The sequence below is a fragment of the Pterocles gutturalis genome, unplaced genomic scaffold (genome assembly GCF_000699245.1).
Source record: "Pterocles gutturalis isolate BGI_N339 unplaced genomic scaffold, ASM69924v1 scaffold11972, whole genome shotgun sequence".
Lineage (NCBI taxonomy): Eukaryota > Metazoa > Chordata > Aves > Pterocliformes > Pteroclidae > Pterocles > Pterocles gutturalis.
This window is the reverse complement of record NW_010108040.1, coordinates 936-25,410: the sequence shown is the minus strand read 5'-3', so window position 1 is coordinate 25,410 and position 24,475 is coordinate 936. Positions and strand designations below refer to the sequence as shown.

Below are 24,475 nucleotides of genomic sequence, written 5' to 3'. Positions count from 1 at the left end.
CTTCTTTTAGAGGAAAAAGCTCAATTTGGAGAACCATCATTTGCTGATGGCACAGGAAGGAATTTCATGCAGGCAGTTTTCTGTTAGTGAACCTAGCTGACCTAAGGAATCAAGTCTGAGATGTGAATGAAATGAGCCCCAGGCTCACAGATCTGGAATTAACCATTATGATCCAGTTGAGAGATCAGCTGATTACATAAAATTTTAGACAATCATGAGGGATACAATAGTTCTGTTTCAAATATTCGGCTATGTTGCCCCTGAATCCTGTAACTCCCTTCTTATTTTGAGGTCAAAGAGTAAAGGTTAAGAACATCCTTTATATATCCTAAATTAAATGCTTGATTTTGCTCACATATGCTCATGGTGCCAGTAACACTCTGATTTTTTTTTTTTCCAGGTTTCCTCTTCCAGCCTGAAGATAGCTCTCCTGCCCAGAAAGTTAATTTCTTTTTTTTTTGTAATAACAAAGAAAATCTTTACATAGTATTTAAGAAATTACTCCATGGTTGTCAGTCTTTTCTCGAGTTTGCTTGGTGCCAAAATTCTTGAGGTGTCCTACAGTGAAAAATTCAATTTCCACAATAAATTCAAACCTACAGAAGAAGCCAATCTTTATGGCTCAGTGGGCTTTACATCAGACTCCGTATTCCTTTAAAATCTTCCAGGAGGAACTCCTCTAGCTTAAAAGAAACTCTAATAAAAGAAGTTTAAAAATATTTTGTCTTGTGTTGTATAAAGACTACTCAAATTCAGCAAAAGAATATTTTTGTACCCTTTTTTTTTTTTTTTTTTTTTTAGTGTACATCTTCAGAGTGACTCTCTTGAGTTGCTTTTGCTCCTAGATCTTCCACCTGGTAAAAAATGTATAGGTGTCTGGCCAGGGGCACAAGCGGTGGAAGGAAAAGATCAAAGCCCTATAAATGTGTCAAACTTTCAAATGCAAATCACCTGCTATAACGCTGCTGAGAACAAATCCCTCATTATCACTATTCTGTGAAAGGCTTAAATTAGCCTGAATTGGCTGAAAAGAACAAGAAAAAGAAAGCCATTTATCTTCCTGTGAGTTTTATTACCTTTAGATTTATTTGGCTAATGGTCCAATAGCCAGCTAATCAGAATATCTGCATAACAAATTCTTCAAATGATCCATAAAGAAAATATTAGATCACATAATGTTACTATTAAAGTTAAACCGAGCTGTGTGACAACAGGTTATTAAAAGACTCCTTACAATAAGCCATTCTTTTTAATTGTCAAACTATGAGCTACCGTGATTTATGTACTAACAATTATCAATTGGCTTCTTAGCCTGAGTTACATTTAGGGGAATTTTCTAATGTGCATTTCCTAAACTGTATGTTCCCCAGATAGATGTTATGTTCATCCTTATTTTAGGCTCTCATTATTCTGAAAATATAATTACTTTCTTAAAAGGTGCTATGTCTTTTTTTTTTTTTATAGATAGTTTCAGTACTGTAGTAGAATATTTGATTGATCTAACTGCCTAGAAGAGCAAGAAAAAAAACCAAAAAACATTGCACTCTATTTAATCTTTATAAGGAGAAATCCCAGCACTCTGTCTTGTGAAACAAACTGCAGAGAGGTTTTGTTAACGGAGCTTTACTGAGATCTTCAAAAGGCATAAACCTTGACCAGAAAGCTCTCAGTCAGGGGGAACAAGGGGTTGTCTGAGGGGAGCTGACTGGGGACCCCGAGCTCAGCAAGCATCCACTGTTATTGGAAGGAATATAATTTTCTTGAAGGATTTTTTCAGTTCTGTGTGCAAATTCAAACACTTCCAGTGCCAGAACCACATGTCCATTTTATATTCTTCAAATCATTAATGTGAGCAGAGGAATGTCCTTGCCATAAGACCTCAGTGGTGGGCTATAGATAACAAAATAAACAAAGGACTAGCAGCTTTAAAAAATTATTTATGAAATCTGCTAGGTTCCTCTATGGAAAACAATTAACTATTATGGGATACCTTCCAAACCACCTTCCAAATCACTAACACCAGAGACTACAATGTGGCAGGTGCTGGAAGAGATGGTGCTGGATAAGGGGGTTTTTTTGGTAAATAGAATCAAATTTGGCCTTTTCAGTTGAAAAAAAAAATAAAAAAAAGAAAATGTCATTGTGAATCCTGCTTGCTTATAATACTAGATCTCAGAAGCTCTTAACCATGTGATTATTGTACTGTTTTCTTCTGGTATTGCTAAAAAGAATATTCTTAAAGCAGAACAACAGAACAACATATTCTATGAGTTTTTACTTTTAGCATAGTAACAACCATAACAATTAGCAACTGACAGTAATGCTGGGGGAAAACATAAATACACCAACAACTGAAAACAGTATTTCTTTAGAAGTGACAAATCAAAAATCTTGACACTACATTTTTTCCCCCCAAGTATCTTATCTTGCAGATTCTAAGCAATCTGCAAGCACTAAGATTTGGGATTTTTAGAAAGATAAACAAAGAAAAGTCTAGATTGCATGGGCGCAATCCCATCGCCTTTGCTTGGACTTGATGGTAAGAACACCTACAAATCCCACCCATCTCATGATGTTCAAAAAGCAAAGCACTATCTGAAACCATGCTGTAAAAGCCAGTATTTTCAGCAGCACTAGATGTTGGGCTGTATGTGCCTTACTAAAAAAAAAAAAAAAAATGGTAGGAGCCAGACAAGGGGAGGACAGCAGCTTGGCACAGGTTTGTATAAAGGCAGAGGTGCTGAACTGCTTGCCTTGGGCTCTCCCAGGAGGTTATTCCAAAATTTATAACACAAATGCTGGGGAATTCAGGATTAATACATGCCTTATACCACCCCACTGTAGTATTTCCTTCTTCTCTGCTGTGTCTCCTAAACTCCTTTGTAATATCAGCAGCACCTTTCTCAGGTCTCTGATAACCTGCCATGGCATAATTACCATTACATCCTCACGTCCTCCCATGCATCTCCATCTTTCTCAAGCTGCTGGACAGCCACCAGATAGCCCACATCACAGTTCAGAGGAGCACGAGTGAGCTGACTGACCAGCTGTCATCAGAGCCACTGCTGATTTCTTTCCATCAGGAAGGCATGAAAAGTTCCCTCCCTTGAGCAACTGATTATCAAAAGTTTATAGCCCTGAAACCATCGAATTTGGTTGAAAATGGCCAGTTTTTAAAAAATAGCACTGAAGGACAAAGGAAAGAAGACACACGACACAGACAAAGCATCTTTCCATAAGGCTCCATGCCCACGGGTTTCCTTTCCCAGAAACCCATCCAGACCAAGAAGGGCACTGAGGCACTTTTCTCCTTTTTTTTTTTTTTTTTTCCAGCTGAAATTCTCTATTTATTAAGAACTTCTATGAGAAAGACACTCCACATTCTTCTGGTCTATCCAACAGAGTAAGAGAGGCCTGATGAAGTTTACCAGGCAGTAGTTCTGGTTACACACTCTCAGGAAACTTTCAGATTTCTATAAACTCAGAATGTAAGACACTGGCAGCCTGTACTGCTAAGCAAGCTTCCTGCAGAGAAGAAAGATTTACCCACAGTTAAACCACAAAAACAATTTAGGTATAGAAAAATGCAATTAATATAACTGTCCCAGTGCCACACAGTCATCTATGAACTGCTAATTGCCCTTTCCTTCAGCAGCATCGCATAAAAGATGATGTCCTTCTCCACCGTGTCTTCCTAGGTCATACTGAGACATCCGCCCTGTAACTAATTACAAGAAAACAGACCATCTCCCCCATTTCTAACTGGCAGGTCTTCTTTGGTAAAGAGGCCATTCAACAATTACAAAAAATAGCAACATATTAGTCTGCATGAAAAGTCTTATAAAGCCCCTGTACAGTAGGTGTGCACATGACTCCTGGAGCCCTTTGTTCCACTGAACTCCAGGCCCTGGGGAACCGGAGGCTGAGCACAGGGCTCTTTTCCACCCAGCTGCAGATGAGGTGGCGAATTTATCTCACAAGCGCAAAAGATTCAAAGAAAACGTCTACAACTCATCACAGTGGACTGAGCAACAGAGGCTTAAAGGCTAAAACTGCTCTGAGACCCGGCATTCGTGATGGACTGGAAGACAGCCTGAATTTGACCTGAAATGAGGCCACACATATCACGGTTTTTCAGCAGAAAAATCTCAAGAACATTTCTAGGGTTTGGGCTATCTTGACAGTCTGTTACTTGTTACCTGGTATCACTGCCAGGGCAGCACTGGGATGTTGGGATGGAGGAAGAAGACAGGTAAAGGTTCATCTAGGTTGCTCACAAATTGATTCAAAGGAAACCCTGCTCACAGTTGTTCCCACCACATCCTACAGAATACCCATAGCTTGCCCAAACTTTGTCAAGAATGTTTGGTAGGAGAACTAATTTGGCTTCGAGCTTGGCTGGGGAGGTGCTGCAGCAGAGCACACTGCAATTTAAAATGACAGAAATACTAATGTAGAACTACTTCTACACTATCTTGGCACAAAAAAAATATCCATGGTTAGCTGCTTTTCCTTCACTGTACTTTAGTCAGACAGCTAATAATTTTAAATATCCATCAGGTGGTATGTTAGTACAGGTAGCTGTTCTCAGGGAGCAAAATTTTCAACGGTATGTCCCAGCTGTGCTCAGTCTTTGAAGTGACAAACTCTCTGCAACCCCATCAAGGGAAATTGGGGCGGGGAGTGGAGACAAGGCTTGGGTTTGAAGAACTTTCAAAGTTTGATACGTGATTAATCTTATTAAGTTAAACTAAGTTCAGTACTGATAGTAGCTATGATGTAGGATATGGGAGCAGGAGAACTGTGCAAAGAGTGGTTCTATCACCCATCGTAATTTTGTTTTCTTGAAACAGTTAAAGTGTTTTGTTTCCTGAAGGAAAAAGCGCTAAATCTAGCACTGAGTTTACTGTTGTGTCAGTAGCACTTAGGTTTATAACAACTCTCAATAATATTCTAACCACAGTTTCCTTTCATCTGCTGATATAATTCGGCAGGGTTTGACACCTTTTTAGACATGAAAAGACTTTATCTTGTCTCAAGTAACAGCTGCCATTAGTCTTGTTCACCACTGTCTTTTCCAAGTTTCTTTCTTGACATACGAGCACACAGCAAAGCCTCTGTAAATCCTCAAAGTTTAATAATCCTTTTCTCAAATTAGGAAATCTCTCTGTTAACGGCCAAAAGGTTTACTGAATTCATTAATTCCCTCACTGAAGTAGAAATTGATAAATACTAGGAAAATAAATTTTTCTTTCTGTTAAGGAAGTTCACACATGTAGATAAGTATTTCAGTAATATAATCCAATGAAAAAAAGAGAGCAAATGTAGCTTGATAATGGGGTATCTAGACATTGAGGGGTTTGGTTATGGGTTTTTTTTGGCTTTTTTTTTGTTTGTTTTTTACTTTATATTTTTTGTAGCTCTCTATGTATATTTTCCATGTAAACAGTATTTATTTATCTTTCTGGTTGATCCCTCAAAGACCTGAAATAGTGAGGAAGTTACAGTCACAAGGAATGCGAAATAAATGTTTCCCTTTGTTAATCTATGCTAAATAAATTTGCTACATCAAAGTAGATGTTTAATACTGTTTATAATTGGAAATAATGGATCTGCTCCATATCATTGCAGGAATCATTCAAGCTAGACAGACGTCAACATCAAGAGTGACAGATAGATCAGGTAAAGTACTTGGGGTAGTACACCAGTTCTGCAGAAAAACTTTCAGAGAGTACTTTAATAATGATGTATCCATTACTTGCCTTATCCCCATAGTTTTCTTTACCTATTTATATATATTTTTAGCTTATTTATATAGTTTTATTACTTTAGATGAAGCACCCTCACAGCACCTGTTTGGGCTGACCAAATGATATTTAGGGTCATTGGGCTGATGGACCACATTCATTTACACTTACAACCACTTTAACACAATCTTCTAGGAATACTACCTGCAGAAGAAAGTTATTTGTTACATTCTCAACTTATTTAAACATTTTCTTCACAAGTGTAAGAGGTTGCAAAGGAGACAGCTTTGGCATGGTAAAAACATTCCCCAAAATAATCTCTAATCCTTAGACTGAGTAAATTACAGAAAGATGAGAAATCAATTTCCCTTCTGTAATGAATCACAAATTTAATTCAAGCAACAGTCACCCCCAACAATAAATGTTCTTGCATTTATTTGCTGTTTGTACATCTATTGTTGCTTCTAAGGTAGTGACAGAAAACTTACACAAAATTTAGATGCACTGCAAATGCAAAAATTGAAATTTTTCTGCTTTTCATGCTTGAATTGTACACTTATGAAACCAGATTAATTTGCAGTGATATCAGCAACATAGTCACTTTTTTTTTTCTTCTGCAGTTCTTAATGTCTTATGATTATATCCCATTTCTGGCTTTCATTACCCACAAAACATGATCTTGTAATAATTGTGGCACAGTATTTTCAGCAAATCCTCCATTAAAGCAGTCATCCCAGGCAGATCTGGAAAACAAAGAACCCTCCAAAAACTCTTGCCCATCAATTCCAAACAAAATCCTAAAACACAAAAACCCACACACTGTGGGTGAAATTTTATGATCCTTCCAAAAAAAGGGTGCATTCTCATACACTGGGAGGGAACAAAAGTGAGGTCTTTCACATGATGTTGGAATTTTTATTAATAAAAATTCAAACTCTTGATTCCAACTTTCAGTATTCAAAATCAGCAACAAGAATCATACATCACCAGTAACAATGTTTTTCCACAAAAGAAGGACCTGATCTCTCCACTACTGACCACCAATCTCTCCATTTATGGTCCCCAGGTGACTGCTACTCTTATTCTCCTTAGCAATTCTGTTCTTCTAGCTACACTCTCACATCAGCTGGGAAGTTAAGAGTCTCCACAAGAGAGACCATCTTCAAAACAGAAAATAAGTTTCCAATATTTTGGATTTTTTGCTCATTTCCATAACACATTCTCATTTGGAAAATCAACTATAGACAAACTTTCTCCATCTGCCTACAGGGGGAAAAAAAAAAAAACCTACCACTTTGGCTAATTACAATTTGTATTATCCATAGACTATTTCTTCTGTAAACACATCTGGAATTTAGCTTCCTAACTTATGAAGCCTTGGCCATTATGAAGAAAGAATTGACATTTTCATTAAGGCATGGATATTCTTAATTTCTATTGTTAACATTATATCTTGGTAAGAGTGGCCTTACTTCTGCTTGGTCCATAGAAAAAGTTATGAACACTTAAATGCAGGCAAGGACACAGCTTCTAATAAGCTGTTGAAGACAACCTTGTTTTTGTGTATGAAGAGAGATTGCTTCTATATTTAAGGGGTAGGAAGAACATCTTCAAAAATGCAATTGTACTCAAGCTGCCCCTTTAGAAACAAACATTTACACAATATTATTAAAAGAATTTGCAATATCATAATTAGATTTTGATTTTCTGTAACTTAACCTTCATTCCGTTATAAGTAGAAGTGTTAGATGGAATTTCATATCTTCTTTAAGAAAAAAAATACTCCAAACTATAAATGTTTGATTAAAACAGCCATCAAATTTCCTTAAATATTAGATATGACATGTACAAAACCAGAATATCCTTACATGGCTTATTCCATTCTTTGGTAGATCCATGCACTCCAAGAACAATTTATTATAGGGCATGGCAGATATAAATTTAGCTACCCTGCAAGGCACATCTGCAGTGCATCTCTATCTGGTCCTTCAGAGATAATCAACACAATCAGCATCCCAGGAATCCCAGGATTTGAAAACCCATTTTAAAACTAGCAAAAGTAAGTTAGGGGAGCAGAATGGAAAAATTCAGTTGGAAAGAGCTGTATCACTTTGTCTCATTAAGAATATCCAACAGCAGTGCAGGTACTGTTTTATTACATATGTTTTTATAAGCAGGACTAATAGCTGTACACAAAATCCTCACAATTGGCTGGGAAAAAACTTCTATTATGTAAATAAACCTCCCCACTCCCTTGTATAATATATCCCGATGCTTGCATCAAGTTTAGAACATAGTCAAGCCCAGAATAAGTGTCACTTGCTGATAATCATCTACTTGGTACTTCTGCTAACATTTTAATTTCAAATTGTAGCTCCAGCGTGCAGTATTTCGCAGCACTTCTTATTCATCAAAGCTGTGTCCACTTCAAATTGATAGAGCATACTGCAGAAACTTGGAGAAAGAATTCTAAGAGGTGAAGGTTCAGAGTTAATTGTTATCGTAATCTATTTTATGGAGAACCTAATTGCTTTTGATTCTTCCTTTTAGTCTTTCAGACAGGGGAAGTGGACTGTCTGCCCATGCGTAAGTCAGAACAGCACTTCTGGCTTGCTGCGTGGGACCAGAACCTGACTTCTCAAGTGGTTGCTCTAGACTTTGGGAACAATTAACTTCCTCTGTAGAGGACGGTTTTGGAGATACTTGCAATGAGAAACTATTACCAGCTTTTTTAAAATTGGCCATTTTCTCCTTCCCTTTAATGATAAGGGCTGAGTCACTGTTTGTTGTTCGGCTAGTAACAACGTTACTCCTTTTCTTGGTAAAACATTTTTTAAACTGCCCAGGGTTCGGTTGTCTTTTCTGCTGCTCATAGATCAGATTTTTATTCATGTTCCCATCATCACTGTCTTCACTAGAGGAACACCTGTTCTGACACACACTCTTTTTAAAAGAAGTTTTCCCAGTAGTTTGAATACAAGGTTTTTTAATGTGACAGCCAGTTACACCATCTGCTTGCTTTTGAAACACTGGCAGCATTTTGCACTCAGGATGCAGTGTCTCTGTTGTTTGCCCACAGACGGCTGGAGATATTGAAGTGCTTACATTATGGTCTTTCTGCATCACTCCAGCCAGGCTGTCAGCTTTTTTCTGCTGATCTTGATAAATGTGCGTGATAGATTCTCTTGCATAGTTTTCTGACAGCACATTTTTACTTCCCTGCACTAGTTTATTTAACTGACACGAGGAAGAGCCATAGTCTTTATCAGGATTCAATGCTTCATTTGTTTGTTTAAAACATTTCAAAGACTCCATTTGCATTACACCTTCAGACAACAGAGGCTTTGATAGAATGGAAGTCTTCTTGAGTATTCGCTCACTTATAGACCACTTCTGAACTTGCCCCACAGCATCATCTGAAACCACATCATCTGCACCATCAGAATGATGTTGATCAGACTGCATAGCATCAGAATATTCTGAGCTACTTCTTACTGTTTCATGACCTAGTGGATGTGAGTGTTTTATGCATGTAGTTAAGTCAGATGCTGCATCACGTGTATCACCCCTATGAGCTAGTGATGTGCTGTCCCAAGCAATACTGCTCAGTTGTAGACCAGCTGTTACAGAGGAAGAGGATGATACTGCTGAATTTTTAGTAAGTTTTGCTGGCAATATAGATGAGTCAGCCAATGTTCTCGGGAAGAGCGAGTAAGGCGGCGCAGCCAGAGGAAGAGCAGCTGCTGATGCTGGAATTTGAACTGTTTTTATGCAGGACGCTGAAGCTAACGCCAGATCTTTTGATTCAGTACTTCTCTGATGCATCTCATCTTCCGGGGAGCTGTTTATATCTGATGTGGAGTCTTGCATAGGAAGAAATCTAGATTTTAAATTCATTTGAGACAGAAGATTGCTAACTTCATCATCAATATTTGATAATTTCTTTTCTTTTGGTCCGTCTTTCCTGGCTGAAAAAAGTAAAAAGGGCATATCAAAATGCTATATTAACCACAGTTCAGATTTCCTAGTGTTAAAGTATAAAATGGCAAGATAAAACACAGTCCCTGCAAGATATCATGCCCCATTCTTGGCAAAACATGATATTGCTCAACAGTGGGAGAAGTGTTTCTTGCTTTTGCTTCTTGTATTCTGGCAAGACCCGTAAATTCGTAAGAAATAAGCTTCGGACTTACTTTTCTGTTTCTTCTTCAGAATTTCTGACTTTTCCACTTGATAAAGGGCAACAACATCAGGGTAAGCAGCCTGAAACAAAGACTCCTCCTCTACTGTGATTACAGACAACTCCGCAGGCTCATCTTCTGCATCAACATAATGTTCTAAAAAAAATAAAAAAATTAAAAAAATCAGTGAATGTACATTAGACAGACATGCATATAAACACGTATCAAAGTAAGCAATAAGAAAAGATTTGAGTACAAAGAAGGTATATAAAAAGGTCAATAGTACAATGTTACAATGTTCAAGATTTAGCTACAAGTAAAAGTCTCTCTTTCTACCAGTCTCCTGGCACAAATGGGCACACTAAAGGTAAAAGTCTGTCAGCACAGAAAAATTTCTAGCTAGTGAACAGACACAGCTTCAGGTACATAGTGAAATAAGATACGAAATACAGAGTCCAGGTCTCATTACCATGTACCAGAAAAAGTACCTGAAGACAGAGTCCCCTGCTGTCTAGGTAGATGTTTGGGGTTTGTTTTTTTTAAAGCACTGCTTTTACTGTCATTTGATGCACATTTTCTATTGTTTCCATAGAACAGTTTCCAACCTTGCACACATTTCACTTCCTCATAAAATTGCCAAATTCTTTTCCTCTTTAAAGCACGCTTTTCTCTTTTCGTATGAACTGTTTTGTTCCATAATGTACACAGAAACCAGACCAACCTGGTTTTTGCCACTCAATTTCAAAACAAGGAATTCCATTTTTAATTCGTGTCTTGACTATCCTGTAAGAGCAAAAAGAAGCTCTTGAAATTATTTTGTTTAAACAGAAAATGAAAAATCCAAGTTATCTAAAAAATATTTCAATACTCTAATTTGTAATGATTCAGAAGAAAAAACTCTTGTAATAGTGAAATTAATACACCTTTTAAAAAAATACACTACTTCTCTGTATAAGTTATACCATAAAATTTTGTGTCTAGATTTGAGTACTAAAACTTTGTTTTTTAATGAAATCAAAAAGCTGCAACAGACAACCATAACACAGAATCCTACAAACATCAGCTTGTTATCTTTAACTATGCCACAGAGAAGGCTGCTGCCATAGAGAGTAATTTTCTGAGTGACCAGACAGGGTCATTTGTGTCTTTTGCATGAGAGCATGAAGGAAGATAAAACATGAACTGTGCACAGACAGTCAGTCCTTATGAGAATTTTCTGAAGACATTATCTACACCCCAGTTTAATAGGTTCCTGGGTGTGAAGAGGCTCCTGCTGGATTATTACTGTGTTTTTAAACATTTGTTAATACAGGAAATCTTTTAGAGCATACATATCTGTCTTTTAAACTCTTGAAACCCTAGAAAGTGTTATAAACAAAGGATGTCAATTCATTCACTGGTCAAGGTAAATGCTGATCATTTACCTAGCCAAGCCACTTAAAAAGCAGCCCCCAACCAGTTTCTCCACTCTTTTGAAAGATAACACTGAATAGAACAGCTTCTCTGCAAGTAATAATTTACGACTATGACACATCAACCCAGAAGAGATACAGTCACATTGCTACTGACTGTCCTGTCCCCCAAAATTCAGGTCTATAAAATCTTGAACAGCATCAACAAACATAGAGAAACTACTAACCTTCTTGAAATACAAGAATTTGTGTGTGGGGAGAAAATCTGGGTTTCATTTGGGAAATGAAACTGCCAGATACTAAAGTGAAAATAAGTCACAATTCCCTTCACATGGTGAAGTTAAGTTCAGATTTGCCCATGCTATAAGTTTACGTAAGTTTAAGAAAATATTAGATCATTTAAGAAAAAAAAAATACATTGAGGGCTGAGAGAATAACAAGGTACTTTTTCTGCCTCAGAACACCCCTGCATAACAGGAACCTGGATGGTGAGAAAGTATTCTAGGGGAAAGTGTGCTTGTCTTGTGTTTTTTTCCCTGCACATCCATTTTTAGGTAACAGGATACTTGGCCATTTTTATATACCTAAATGCAGCAGTCCTGAATGAAAACATTGTTTTGAGAAGGCGGCATAGCAAAATAGAACTGTAAGCCAATAATTTAATCAGACACATAGTATAATGACAGTCGCTAGGTCTGATAAGAAATCAGAGACCATGACTGAATCTGTAGATGCTTACTTCTAAGTCCAGGCTCTTATTTTGAGTCACAGAAGCCAACTGAACTTCTAAGAACCTAAGCAGAGGATCAAACCTGTGATGCTAAATCTCACATGCAGATTCAAGAAAACAGAATAGAGAGTAAACATAGGAAAAAGGAGGCATTGTCAGTTAGAATGAAAGACAACTGCTATACGTATTACTTTGTGCAGCAGTAGTATAATTGTGTCAGTTAGAATGAAAGACAACTGCTATATGTATTACTTTGTGCAGCAGTAGTGTACTGATCTAAATGTTTACTTCTATTCAAAATGAGCACAAAGCTTAGAACACAGATGGAAGACAATAATTATATTTATATAAAAAAATGAAAAACCCCACGACTTTCCTCCAGCAGCAGAAGTAAACATATTAAGTTCAAGAAATCAAATACATTACCGTATTGCCTGCAGTTGTTTTGAATTAATGTATCCAGATTGTCTCTGGATCATATCATAACGTGTCAATAGCGTTAACAGTTTCTTACAAGCATAATCTTTGGTCCATTCCATCTTCTCAGAAGCAAATATCTGTTAGGATAAAAAAAAAAAACAAAACAAAACAAACCACCCCAAACTTTAAAATTTTCTTATTCTGTTAGATATCATGCTTACACAGCTATATAGTAGGGACACAGGACAAAATACTTTAAGTATCTAGAACGCTTTGAGACATTAGTGTAACGATATCTCACTGCCAAGGGAGGGAACAGTCACCTGTAACAGGACAGATTCATCAGCTCTCCATAACAAGACAAGGGAACAGTTGTGTAGTGGCAGCAGCAGGGATAAGACAGTTGCTAAACACCTTATCAGATTCAGATCTGCTATGAAAGGAGCTGTGAAAATTCTGGATTTTGCATGTGAGAGAAGGATGAACGTGGATTTTCATTAAAGCTACGCTGCTCAACAACAGTTTATTATGCTATACATAATTCTCACGCTGTCAATCCATCCCTGAAAATGAAACATTGTAAAAGATCTGCTTTCACCAATAAAAAATAAAAATCACTCTTAGAAAACAATGCTAACATGCATATATATATTAACACTCTTCTCTGATCCATGCCCCTCCCATAAAAAAGCCTCACAGGATATTTTTCCTTCCTTCTACAGGCAGAGGAATAAGCCAGACCACTTTTGAGCTTTAAGCACTTTGAATTAAAGGGCCTCTGAACTTGAAAGCTGGTAGTATTGTGCTAAATACAAGCCTGCTGTTTTTGGGAAAACAGGCAACATTCAGAATAAAAGCCGCTTCTGCTTGTTAGATACAGAACCTGGTTATCTCAGTAATATTCAAAAAATCATTGAAAATAAAGTTTAACATTAAAAAAATCCACAACCATGATTAGCTATAATACCATATATGTACTATGTCGGTATGAGGATGAAACAAGTATGAGTAAAAACAAGAGCTGTATCTGTCTACACCTTTTATTTTTTTCTTTCATCAACTTTCATAATGTACCTGAAGTGTATAGTATGTCATAGAACCATACAGTACTCTATACGCTATATAGATAATGCAGCAGTTTGGCAACCCTATCTAGTCATACTGAATAGTGAAAAAGAAAACAACGGCAAGCTACACTTCTTCCAAGTTCTCTTTCTTATGCTTTTTTACATAACAACTTACATCAACTGTTTTTTTTCAGTCTTCAATTTTAGACTTTCAAAAAACGAATTAAGAAGTTGTAGGAAGATTCTTTAACTTTTTTTTCCAGTAAATTTACCAATGAAGATCAAAACTGTTACAGATGCCTTCCTCACTACGTAAAAAAAAAAAAACCGAAAGAGGTGAATAATCAGTATTTTGTTTCATACCTGAAAGGATAATAAGTTTGGCCTTTGGCATTCCTTTATCTCGATCAATTTATTCTTGTTTACAAGAAATTCTTGGATAACCTTGAGATAAAACAAAAAAAGAGTGTAAGAGAGGGCAGAAAACCAAAACTTCCATTAATTGATTAAAAAAATTAATCTTTAAATAGGCTTATTTGTTACCTCAGAGAATGGAAAGCCCTCACAACTGTTAGCTTTTCTGCAGGTAAAACAAACGTGTTAGGAACTGAAAACAAATGGGAAAAATGAAGAATTAAAACGCTCACCCTGCACATGAATGCAGGGAAAAGCAGTTAAATTTCAAGACACTCCTACTTTCTGATATTGTCCTCCACTGCTCTTGCTTGCTTCATTCGCTCTAACTGATGCCATTCACAAGGGCAGCAGTGTTTGGAGTCAGTGGGTTTGCAGTATCTAGTGCTTTCACAGAGTTTACAGCCACTGTGCTCATGTTCCTTGCAAGATCCTATAGGAGCAGATGCACAAAGTGTAAGGAGAAAAGGTTTCCAAAATCTCCAAATATACAAAGCTAACAAAGCTCAGAACATATATGAATCTGACATGAATAGTAGCTGTAAGTAGGTCTGAGAGCATTAGCTGTATTTATAAATCTACAGTGAAACCTGACAAATAAATGCAAGCTTTCATTTTTTTTTGAAGACTTTCTCCCTATGTTTCACACCTTATGCTGAAAATTTTATCACCTAAAAATTACAGCAGCAGTCTGTGACAAATGTATACAAGGAACATATTTGAAACAAGCTTTTCCTTCTCCAAGTGATGGGTTTTAACAAGTTCACTGATCAAAGATGCTATTAAAATGAGGTTCCAAAAGATTAATTTATTTTTAAGACAACACTGCAGCAAAACCCAGCAATGCTAACGGATTCAGTCCTCTTGATGCAAGACTAATTCAGGTAACTAAAGAAACAGTTGCTTCTCAGTATCATGTACTTTCATTACTGATAATGTTAAAAAGGCAAATATCCGAGATCACACAACAGCATTCTGTTAACATTTTATCTGCTATCAACTAGTTTCACATTTGAAGAAAGGTAGTCTCCAGCCTCTAAAATATTTGTATAAAGATACATACATACAATACTGAAAATGTGAAGATAGCCCAGAAGCTGAATGACAAAAAACCCTGTTTTTAATGCTTAAAAACCCCCAGACCAACAAAACAAAAACAAACCTACCATGCCACACTCCACACACCCAAAACAAAAAGTAAACAATTGATAAGGCTAAAAATATTTTCACACTGACCTGGATGATGGCACTCAGAGCAGTGAATCACCCTCTTAACAACCACAGGTGGATTATTATCATACTGAAATTCTTTCCATTGCTCAAACCTAAAAGGATGATATTAAAAGGATTAATATTTTTAACTTTCATACTTAAACACTGAAAAACACTCCCTTTATACTTCTCAGGCATCTACCCAAGAAATAAGAGTTTTCTAATTTATGAAACAGATTTTTTTAAAGTACACTATATGATTGTTGGATTTCTAGTACTGACACGCACATTATGATAACAAACATAAAAAGCATTTGGTATCTCATCTCCTGATCCACAGCCCAATTAAAAATCAGCAAAAGTCTCTCATCAGTCCCTATGACTTCCTTTCCAATATATCAACATACACCTGCTAGCTCAAGAGCTAGGAGCGAGCCAATGTTTAAAACAATTAAGAAGCTTGCCTAGCAAAACACATAATTTATTTAGCAAGCAAAGTAAGGAATGTGGTAATCTCTTCCCACCCCCAAATTAAAGTACTACAAACATTGTCTTGGAGCTGAAGTACATACCAGCAAGTCTTTGAATAAAATCAAAGTACTTCAGCATACAACATAAATTTTCATTTTACCTTTGCAATAAGTTTTGACCTTGCAAAGTCTCAATTAACTTTAAAGCTTGTTCCTTCCCAACTCCTGGAATGCCCTGTAGAGACAGAAATATGAAACATTATTTAATTGCAAAGTATTCAGATTTTCACAAGAACTGCCTTCATAACATTATCTAGAGAAATGACAAAAATAATCCCAGACGCTGAGAATTGAGAAAAATAATTTTTAACCAAGCTGTAAAGCCAGAGAAGGTGACAGATTATAGCTTTACTAGCAGTGTAACACAGAAGCTGCATAAAATGGTCATACGCTCAATAGCAGCTCAGATAAAACAAGACAGAGAAAGCAAGTAGTAGAAAACATCAGAAAAAGAGGTGGTGTTTGTTTTGTTTTCCTTCTTGCTATCTGCAACAGGACAACAATGTAAAATACTGGTAACCTTCTTGCCGGCTAACTGCCAGAGAGCTGAAACTTTTCAGAATTGTCTTGGAAAGACAAGACAAAGACAGATCTTTTGGATTTTAGACCAAAAGGCCGGAACTTAAGAGACAGAAGAAACACAGCAAAAAGCTTTCACTCACAGGAAAGAGATGTATTATGGCAAGAGAAATAACTTTTAGTATTTGAAGACCTCAAGCACTTATGCAAAATAACTTTAAGAGGTAACAAAGTGCAAGAGCATTTTCTGAAAAGTAATTAAAAATCCCAATAAAACCACAAATCCAAAAAATTCCTTCCCTCCCTTTCAATAATTGTTTGCTTGATTTTCGTACATACTCCATTATTACATCTGTAGTATGCATGTCCTTTATAGGAAAAGGGACTACCACTATGGAAAAAAGACAGGAACAGCAAATACTTTTATAGAATCATAGAATGGTTTGGGTTGGAAGGGACCTTCAAAGGTCATCTACTCCACCCTCCCTGCAAAAAGCAGGGACACCTTCAACTAGATCAGGTTGCTCAGAGCCCTGTCTAAACTGACCTTAGAGGTTCATTTTTTGGAACCTAGCTCATGGACTGAAATCCATAACTTTGTAGTAATACCTGATTCAAAACAACCAGAAGAGGGCCTCAAAAATGATCAGAGGGATGTAACACCTCTACTATGAAGACAGGCTGAGAGAGTTGGAGTTGCTCAGCCTGAAGAGAAGGCTCCAGGAGACCTTACTACTGTCTTTCAATACTTAAAGGGGGCTTATAAGAAAGATGGGGACAGACTTATTAGTAGGGCCTCTAGCAATAGGACAAGGGGTAATGGTTTTAAACTAAAAGGGGGTAGATTTAGACTAGATATAAGGAAGACTTTTTTTTTATGGTGAGGGTGGTAAAACACTGGAACAGGTTACCCAGAGAGGTGATATGTGCCCCATCCCTGAAAACGTTTGACATTGTCTCTCATTTCATTCATTAGGCAAACTTCCAAATACGTGACTTCTTCATAAACCATGTATTCACAAACAATAGAACTAAAAGGGGACACAACCAAACTGCATCCAGAACTGACATTATTAATAACTACAGTTCAAAACAATCATTACTACTTTGTCCAAACAGCACAGACAAAGCTGTTTTTCTCATTTTCCACAGCTACTCTGCCAGGGATGTACTTATATGTGAATGGCTACAAAACACCCTCACAAACAAGTGAGTTCTCACACTTTTTGTCTTCACCTCCATTATAAAAAAAAATATGGAATACGTAACAGTTTTAGAAAGATTAATGTTAATGAAACATTGATTATCTTGAAGCCTTCACAAATACTATTTACAGCGACTTACTAACCATCTTGTTCAACTAGATCTCAGTAATCATGCATTGCATACAGTTTTGTCAGCATGCACACATGCCCCTTGATATAGTTTGTTTTTCAAGACAGCTTAAATACCTAATAAAAATAATTCTGTTGCTTACCTTTGGAAGATAATCACAACCCAGAAGAACAGCTAGTCCAATCAAAGACTCTCTGTCACAACCAAGCTTCTCCTTAATCGAGGACATTGTGTAACAGTCAAGATGTGGATCCTGCAAGAGAAATTTATCACGCATGTTACTTCTGTAACATCAGCGAAGGAACTGCCCTGAGTCACCTGCAGTTGTGATTGCTTACCCACCCCTATTCACCCATACCTGCAGGAAATGGGTCTATCCTGTAAGAGGGGTCTTATACTGCAATGCATGGACACCATATGTATAAGTACATATTAAAGTGTATAAGTGTATATTAAAATGTTACCTAGCATATTAAACATGAGCTAAAGAAACACTTGAAGCTTTGAAGGGTAGAGGGACCCAAACACAACAACATGAGATCAAGATTAACATGAATCAAAACACAGGATACTGTCCCCGGCTCCCAAAGGACAAAAAAACCCCCCACACAAGCCAACAACCCACAATAATCCAGTTTTCTGAAACAGATGCCCCTGACAGATGTATGCTCACATGAATAATTGGTTTATGTTGACTTAGATATGTAACAAAGTTTACCTGAAAGAATGAGGCCACCTTCATTTTTGGTTATTAACTGACAAGGAAGTTGGGCAAAAGAAAAGAACCAGGTCAAGACAGAACCCAAACACAGTGCCATCAAAGCAGACGATCTTCCACCAACTTTTTTTTTTCAAGTTAATTGTTCCCAGTGCTTTTTTCTGTTCTATTGATTTTCTCTTATTACTGAAGTATTTTCTCAACATGTCTTCCAGATAAACATTATTTAAAATTACAACCCCAATATAATTTTTCCTCCACTTTCTTGCTAGATTCACCAGACAGAACACATATATTCTTTTCTCAGATTTATAGAGAAAGTATAAATTATGGAAATTTGGGGTTGCCTTTCCCCAGTTCTGGAAAATTGCACTCCTAATAAATGAACACTTCAGCTCAAGGTCATAGGTTGATTTGTTTTTCGAAAGACTGCAACAATCAATCTTGATACAGATGTACAATCCTTACCCTATTCACGTTCAATTGGAGACTAGTAGTGTTAACTGTAGTGTATTCATAAGGAAACAAACCTGTACAATGCAAGTGTGTGAACAGTGTTATTAGGCTGACCACTCCCATATGCCGTAATGGTAAAATTATAGGAAGCAATTACTTTACTCAAATTCTTCACTATAGTGGAAGAAACGAGGGAAAAAAGAGATTGCCACTAAGCTGTATATCACATATCACAAGTCACTACAAACACAGACAATAATACCATAAGTGTTCTTTACTTCAATACTTTTGCTCTCGCATACAAAACATGGATTGCCAGTGAATCAAACAAAACATTCCTGTCTTAAATGTACTATTTTAAACAAACGAAACTACTAGATGGTAAGTGCAATAATATTCAAACAATTGTTTCAAGTGCCTTCTTTCTATTTACATTTTTTGAAAGAGTCTAAAGAGAGGGTGAGAACAGGATGAGGTACATTACCTTAGCATTCATGGCAAAGTTCCTATAAACTGTTTGAGCTCCATATAAGAAGACATCGCCATCATTGGTAACGCAGCCATCAACATGTCCTTTTGCATTTAGGTAGGCACACATTGCCTCTGCTTCCCCGGCTGCTTGAACCCAAGGGACACCTAAACACTCCAGCAGTTCGAGACACTAGAAGAAGGAATACAAAAGCAAAGAGAGATTGAACACTGAATTAGATACACTCATTAACATTTTCTCAGACATAAGAGTATACAAAAACTGCTACTGTCGCACTGCCTATAGAATGATACATCAATACAAGCACTACTTTAGGAGAAATACAGTTTACTGTAAAAGTCAAAAGACATATTCAACTAAGAGCAAAGTTAGTTGCAAGACTTGAACACAGCATGACTAACGATTACTCCTTCACAAAAAATCTTTACACTTTAAACAGGTATTTACGATGTTTTCAAAAGAAGAGTAACAAAGGAATATTTATCTTTGTGAAGCAAAACTGTTTACTCAGGTAGTAATACTGGGCTAGCACAGACATCTTTCAACAGATGCTGGACTCCCCAAGAATATCAAGCATGAAAGTACAGTACTGTCAGCCTAGTAAGACTGGACCACAGTATAAGACATACTGATATATACTCATAGGTACTTCCTACAAATTCCACAAAAAAGAGTTTACTTTAGAATTTAAGAATAAAGTATGAATTGATACAATCTACTGAAGCCATGAGCGTCTATAAATACTATTTCACAAAATTCTGAACAGACAAAAATGGCTAAATATCTGCAACAATGAATAAGAAAATTACTGAATAGGAGCTCTTTGCAACCAGAGTTGTCTCAATCACCTGTACCAAGATGCCTATACCATCTTCCTTTCAGCCTAATCCAACAAGTGCATCTTCTTAGCTATTCAGCTAGTTTACCAAATTATAGATCTATGTTACAAAACAGTTCTGTGTACCCCTTCAAAAACACACTATCTTAGATTATGTAAATACACAACACATTCCTGTTTACACATATATGGGGGGAAAAAGTACCAATATTAACACTATTAAAGAACAAGGAAGTTGAAGTTCCGCAACAAACACACAATTATGACTATGGCTCACTACAGCATAACGTGCACAGGAACGCATCAAACAAGAAAATTATTCTAACTGACATTGTCCCTCTTCTACAACAACAGTTAACAGATTTTGTAAAGTCCAATTTCAAAGGCATCTGTTCCCTCAAAACTCAAAATACTGTTGAAATTTGTTGTGTAGAAAACAATTAATTCTTTCAAGTTCTTGTATTTGCTTCCTATCACATTAAAAATACTGAAACACAGCCCTCAGTTACTCACCTCTTTTAAAATGCCTTTAAACAAAGATCTCCCTGTTCTTCCAGCTCCAACTTTCTTCGAAGACCCATAGCGCGTCTCGTTCCTCTTACTCATGGTGTCTGCTTTCAACTTGGGGGCCTCTCCTTCCATGACAAACACTAGTTTAATTCCCATTGATGTAAAGAAAGAGACCCGAAAAAATAGGTTTCTGCAATAAAGCAAGGTGTTCCATAAGCTACTGAAATAGTGAAGCCTGATTTCTTCAGATGTTTTCCTTATATCCCTCAGCCTACCTCAGCAACAATCCTAGCTTTCTCTCCACTTGTTATGATTTCCTCAGATCCAAGCTAACAAATCTTTTATCTATATCACCATCTTCAGTTGAAATTGTTTTATTATGAATCTGTAACAGCTTTACAAAATTCCCAAGAAAATACCACATAGGACAAGAAAGATCTTTTTAGGTGTAAAGACATAAGTAAATTTAAAAGGCTTCGTAAAAAAAAATTAAATATCCAAAGTCTGGTTCCAAACACATATCCGTATTTATTCTTTTATATCAAATTTTAATCTCAAATCTGTCAATACAGATTCTGAAGTGACTGAATACTGTGGTATTAGACAGACTCATAGATACTATCACCATGACAACTTATTTCATATGCAAACCAGCATCACTGATGGGTGGAATTTTGCAAGGGAGCAAAAACAGCTATATGGTCTGTGACAGTAAAATTGAGAGCAGTAATACCAAACAGCATATGCTTTTTCCAGTAATTCCAGGATCAATCTTTGAAAAAGAGTAGACTAAACATATCTTTTCTATCGACACGGAAAGACCATTACTCTACATTTAATTTTGTATATTTGCTATTAGCAAAAAAGGACAAGATGGTCTTTTGAGGCTAGTTCTATTTTCACAAATAATATACAAATCTACCACTTACAATAAGTTTCTCTAAAATACTTAGTAAAATAATTTGATTTTCAACTGTCTGAAAACACTTCCTTTTTTGATAGAAATCTGTTCATCCCTTTGTCTTGCTTTGGAAAGACTCCATAAAAGATCTGGACTGATGGTTCCATCCTGCTGCACACAGGATATCCTATCAGAGGAAAGTAATGACTTTGGTTATGCTTCAAGTTTTAGTTAATTATCCATTTGGAGTCATAACAATAACATTTTAAGAAATTTTTCTCTGAAGATTCTGATATTTCATATCCGCTGAATTCAACAGAAGATGCAGGAACATCTAACCACAGCTAGTAACTCAGTATTATTGAGCTAACCAGTAAAAGGTCATTTATGAAAATTTGTATATATTTTCATTTTTGTCAGCATCATTTGCAGAAAACAGTTCTTTGAAGTTACAGCTGCTTATACTTGCTCATCCTTAAGTATGCGATTCACTTAAGTTAAAAATATACATATTCTTCAAGGTTGTTTATAAGCCTGAAGAATGATTTAAACATATTTAATTCAACATGGGGTCTAACCAGAATTTTCATTTATAAGCCAGATCAGGCTACAACATGAGTGACTCTCAGTACGTTCTGAATTGACCAGCATTCAAACTGCTCTGACAAACAGTTCAAACTCCCATACTACCTTCCATCACACAGCCTCAGAAATACATAGGAATTGGCACACTGACTTGTGTTCCTTGATAACCTGTATATCACACAGTGCTGCCACAATAAGACAAACGTGGTTCTGCTTATGTCCATCTCGTCCTTATATACAGTCGAGGCCTCCAAACAAAGCAGGCAGGGCCCAAGAACTTCTATTTGCACTGGAGCATTAAGTTCAGCCAGTATGACCTTCAAACCCTTTACACATGTAGCACAAGCAATAATAACAGAATCAAACCACAGCCATATTAATTTAGGAGGTAGTCTTAAACTTGGAATAAGTACCACATCTAAATTATACAGCTCCAGGACATTTAGCTGCAATAAATTATATGGATACCATACCTCAGATGTGGCTTGGTAACTACTCCAATCATCTTTTTAACGGTCTGAGCTTCACAAACCCACAAACTTAAATCAACAGCAAGCGTTTTTCCTTTGAGACTGCTCAAGCTCACAGGTTGTCTCACAGGGTCAAGGATTTGCCACAGATTAGTCACTCCCATTGTTCTAGGTTGTTTGTTGTCAGCATAAAGGTTTTAGCTGTGAAGATCAAGCAAAATAAAATACTTTCAGACTATAACATGAAGTATGACATAATTTGAATGTGAGGTTTGAAAAATAAATATTTAGTCAGTATCAGTTTTATGAACTAAGAACACTTGCCATTGAGTATTCCAAGTGTGTAGTGACTCCAGTTCACAGATGGTTCATTACTAAATACCTTCTTTAGACTGTACATTTTCATTGCTAATGGCCTGAACACAAATAAAAACTAACTCAGTTTGGGAAGAAGAAAAAAAAATCATCCATTTCCAAGTCTCATGTGGCCCTTACATACATACAATCCAAGCTTTATTTATAAACAATGAAAAACTACACCTCTCAAGGGAATTACTTCCTCATCTGAAGTGGGAGAATTCACATTAAAACATTTCTGTTCAAACAGAAGTAGCTTAAAGTTACTTGAAGAATATTTACAACTTAAACATTCCTTAGTGTTCCAAGATGATATAAGAAGGGTCAACAGCCACAGGTTCTGTCTTGGGAACTTCAAAGTGGACTTCAGGAAAAAAAAAAAATGACAGAGGGTACTGCAGCACTGGCTGCCCAGAGGCTGTAGAACCTCCATTCTTGGAGATTCTCAACATCCAGCCAGCATAGTGTCTTACTGGTTTAATCCAATGCTGGTAGAAGCCCCCTTCTTAGCAGGGAGCCAGCAGTGATGACCTCCAGAGGTCCCTTCCAAGAAATGTTTCAACATGCATAAGACTGTGATTGCAGAAACATGTCAGTGTGTATGTTTTTACAATTTTAATCTATTCCTGCCCTGTCCTTTCGTACAAAGTTTGCCTCATGCTTATTTCTCTACTTTTCCCTCTTCTCCCTCAATATTAGAAAATAAAGATCAAATAAAATCTGGAATGTTTTGTATTTCTTTCATCCTGAGTTTGAAACTACTGTATACTAAGATAAAATAAAACCCACCTTTGAATAAATCATGACTAGGTGAGCTAGCTGCCTGTGCTCTGAGATCTGCTTAAGACACATGAGGAGCTATGCCACCTTCTGGCCTCTAGTGAACATGGCCATGTTAAAATCGGCAACCTTCCACATTTAACACCATCACAGTCTGTCAGAACAGCAAGCCTGTCTATGTAGGATGTGCTTTTATACTCTAGAAGAGTTTTAAAGCAAAGCAGCTAATCAATCATACATCATTTCCACTACTTCAGGAATTACAGGTTGTTTTTAAATCAAGACTTACTTTCAACAGAAATCATGTTTCTCTAATCCACTTTGTTAACTACTTCAATCCCTCAACCTCATTTTAGTTGCACATATAATGTATTGCTTTTGTTGTGTCTCAAGCACACAAAATGAGTTAAAAATATAAGTAAAGCATGCTAATACATGGCACAATTTCTTGAAGTCCAGGATGATCGATTTCTCCTGATGCACAAGGGAGGCTAACAAAAGGCATCCAATCCTCAAAAAACAAGTGTGATATTCAGTGTCAGTGGGGTTTAGCAAGACACCACCTAGCAAAAAAACAGGACATGTTTTTCACGTTATCATTTGGTTCCCGCCAGTGCACATCAACACAAGTTTTTTAAAAAAGCTGTGTTAGTTGGTTTCTAAATAGTTACATGTCACACAGTATTTGATTAACAGGAAAGACAAATACAGTACATATATGTAACATCCCATGAAATTACAAATAATAAAGAAAAAAATAAGTATAAAAAAATTGAAAAACAGAAAACCCCCACTTTTTTTCA

The 24,475-nt window shown here is 36.6% G+C and overlaps 1 protein-coding gene across 1 annotated transcript; it reads right to left on the bottom strand.

Annotated features, from left to right (window-relative positions):
- Positions 1 to 8,270: 8,270 nt before the first annotated feature.
- Positions 8,271 to 22,699, bottom strand: GEN1 (GEN1 Holliday junction 5' flap endonuclease). The gene is made up of 13 exons (XM_010072486.1): positions 22,539 to 22,699; positions 20,583 to 20,769; positions 19,226 to 19,402; positions 17,710 to 17,820; positions 15,815 to 15,888; positions 15,208 to 15,296; positions 14,254 to 14,404; positions 14,101 to 14,137; positions 13,921 to 14,001; positions 12,497 to 12,627; positions 10,650 to 10,711; positions 9,937 to 10,084; positions 8,271 to 9,711 (listed from the first exon to the last, which is right to left on the bottom strand). The coding sequence occupies exons 1-13, from the start codon at positions 22,697 to 22,699 to the stop codon at positions 8,271 to 8,273; spliced, it is 2,850 nt and encodes a 949-aa protein (XP_010070788.1).
- Between the last annotated feature and the right edge of the window lie 1,776 nt (positions 22,700 to 24,475).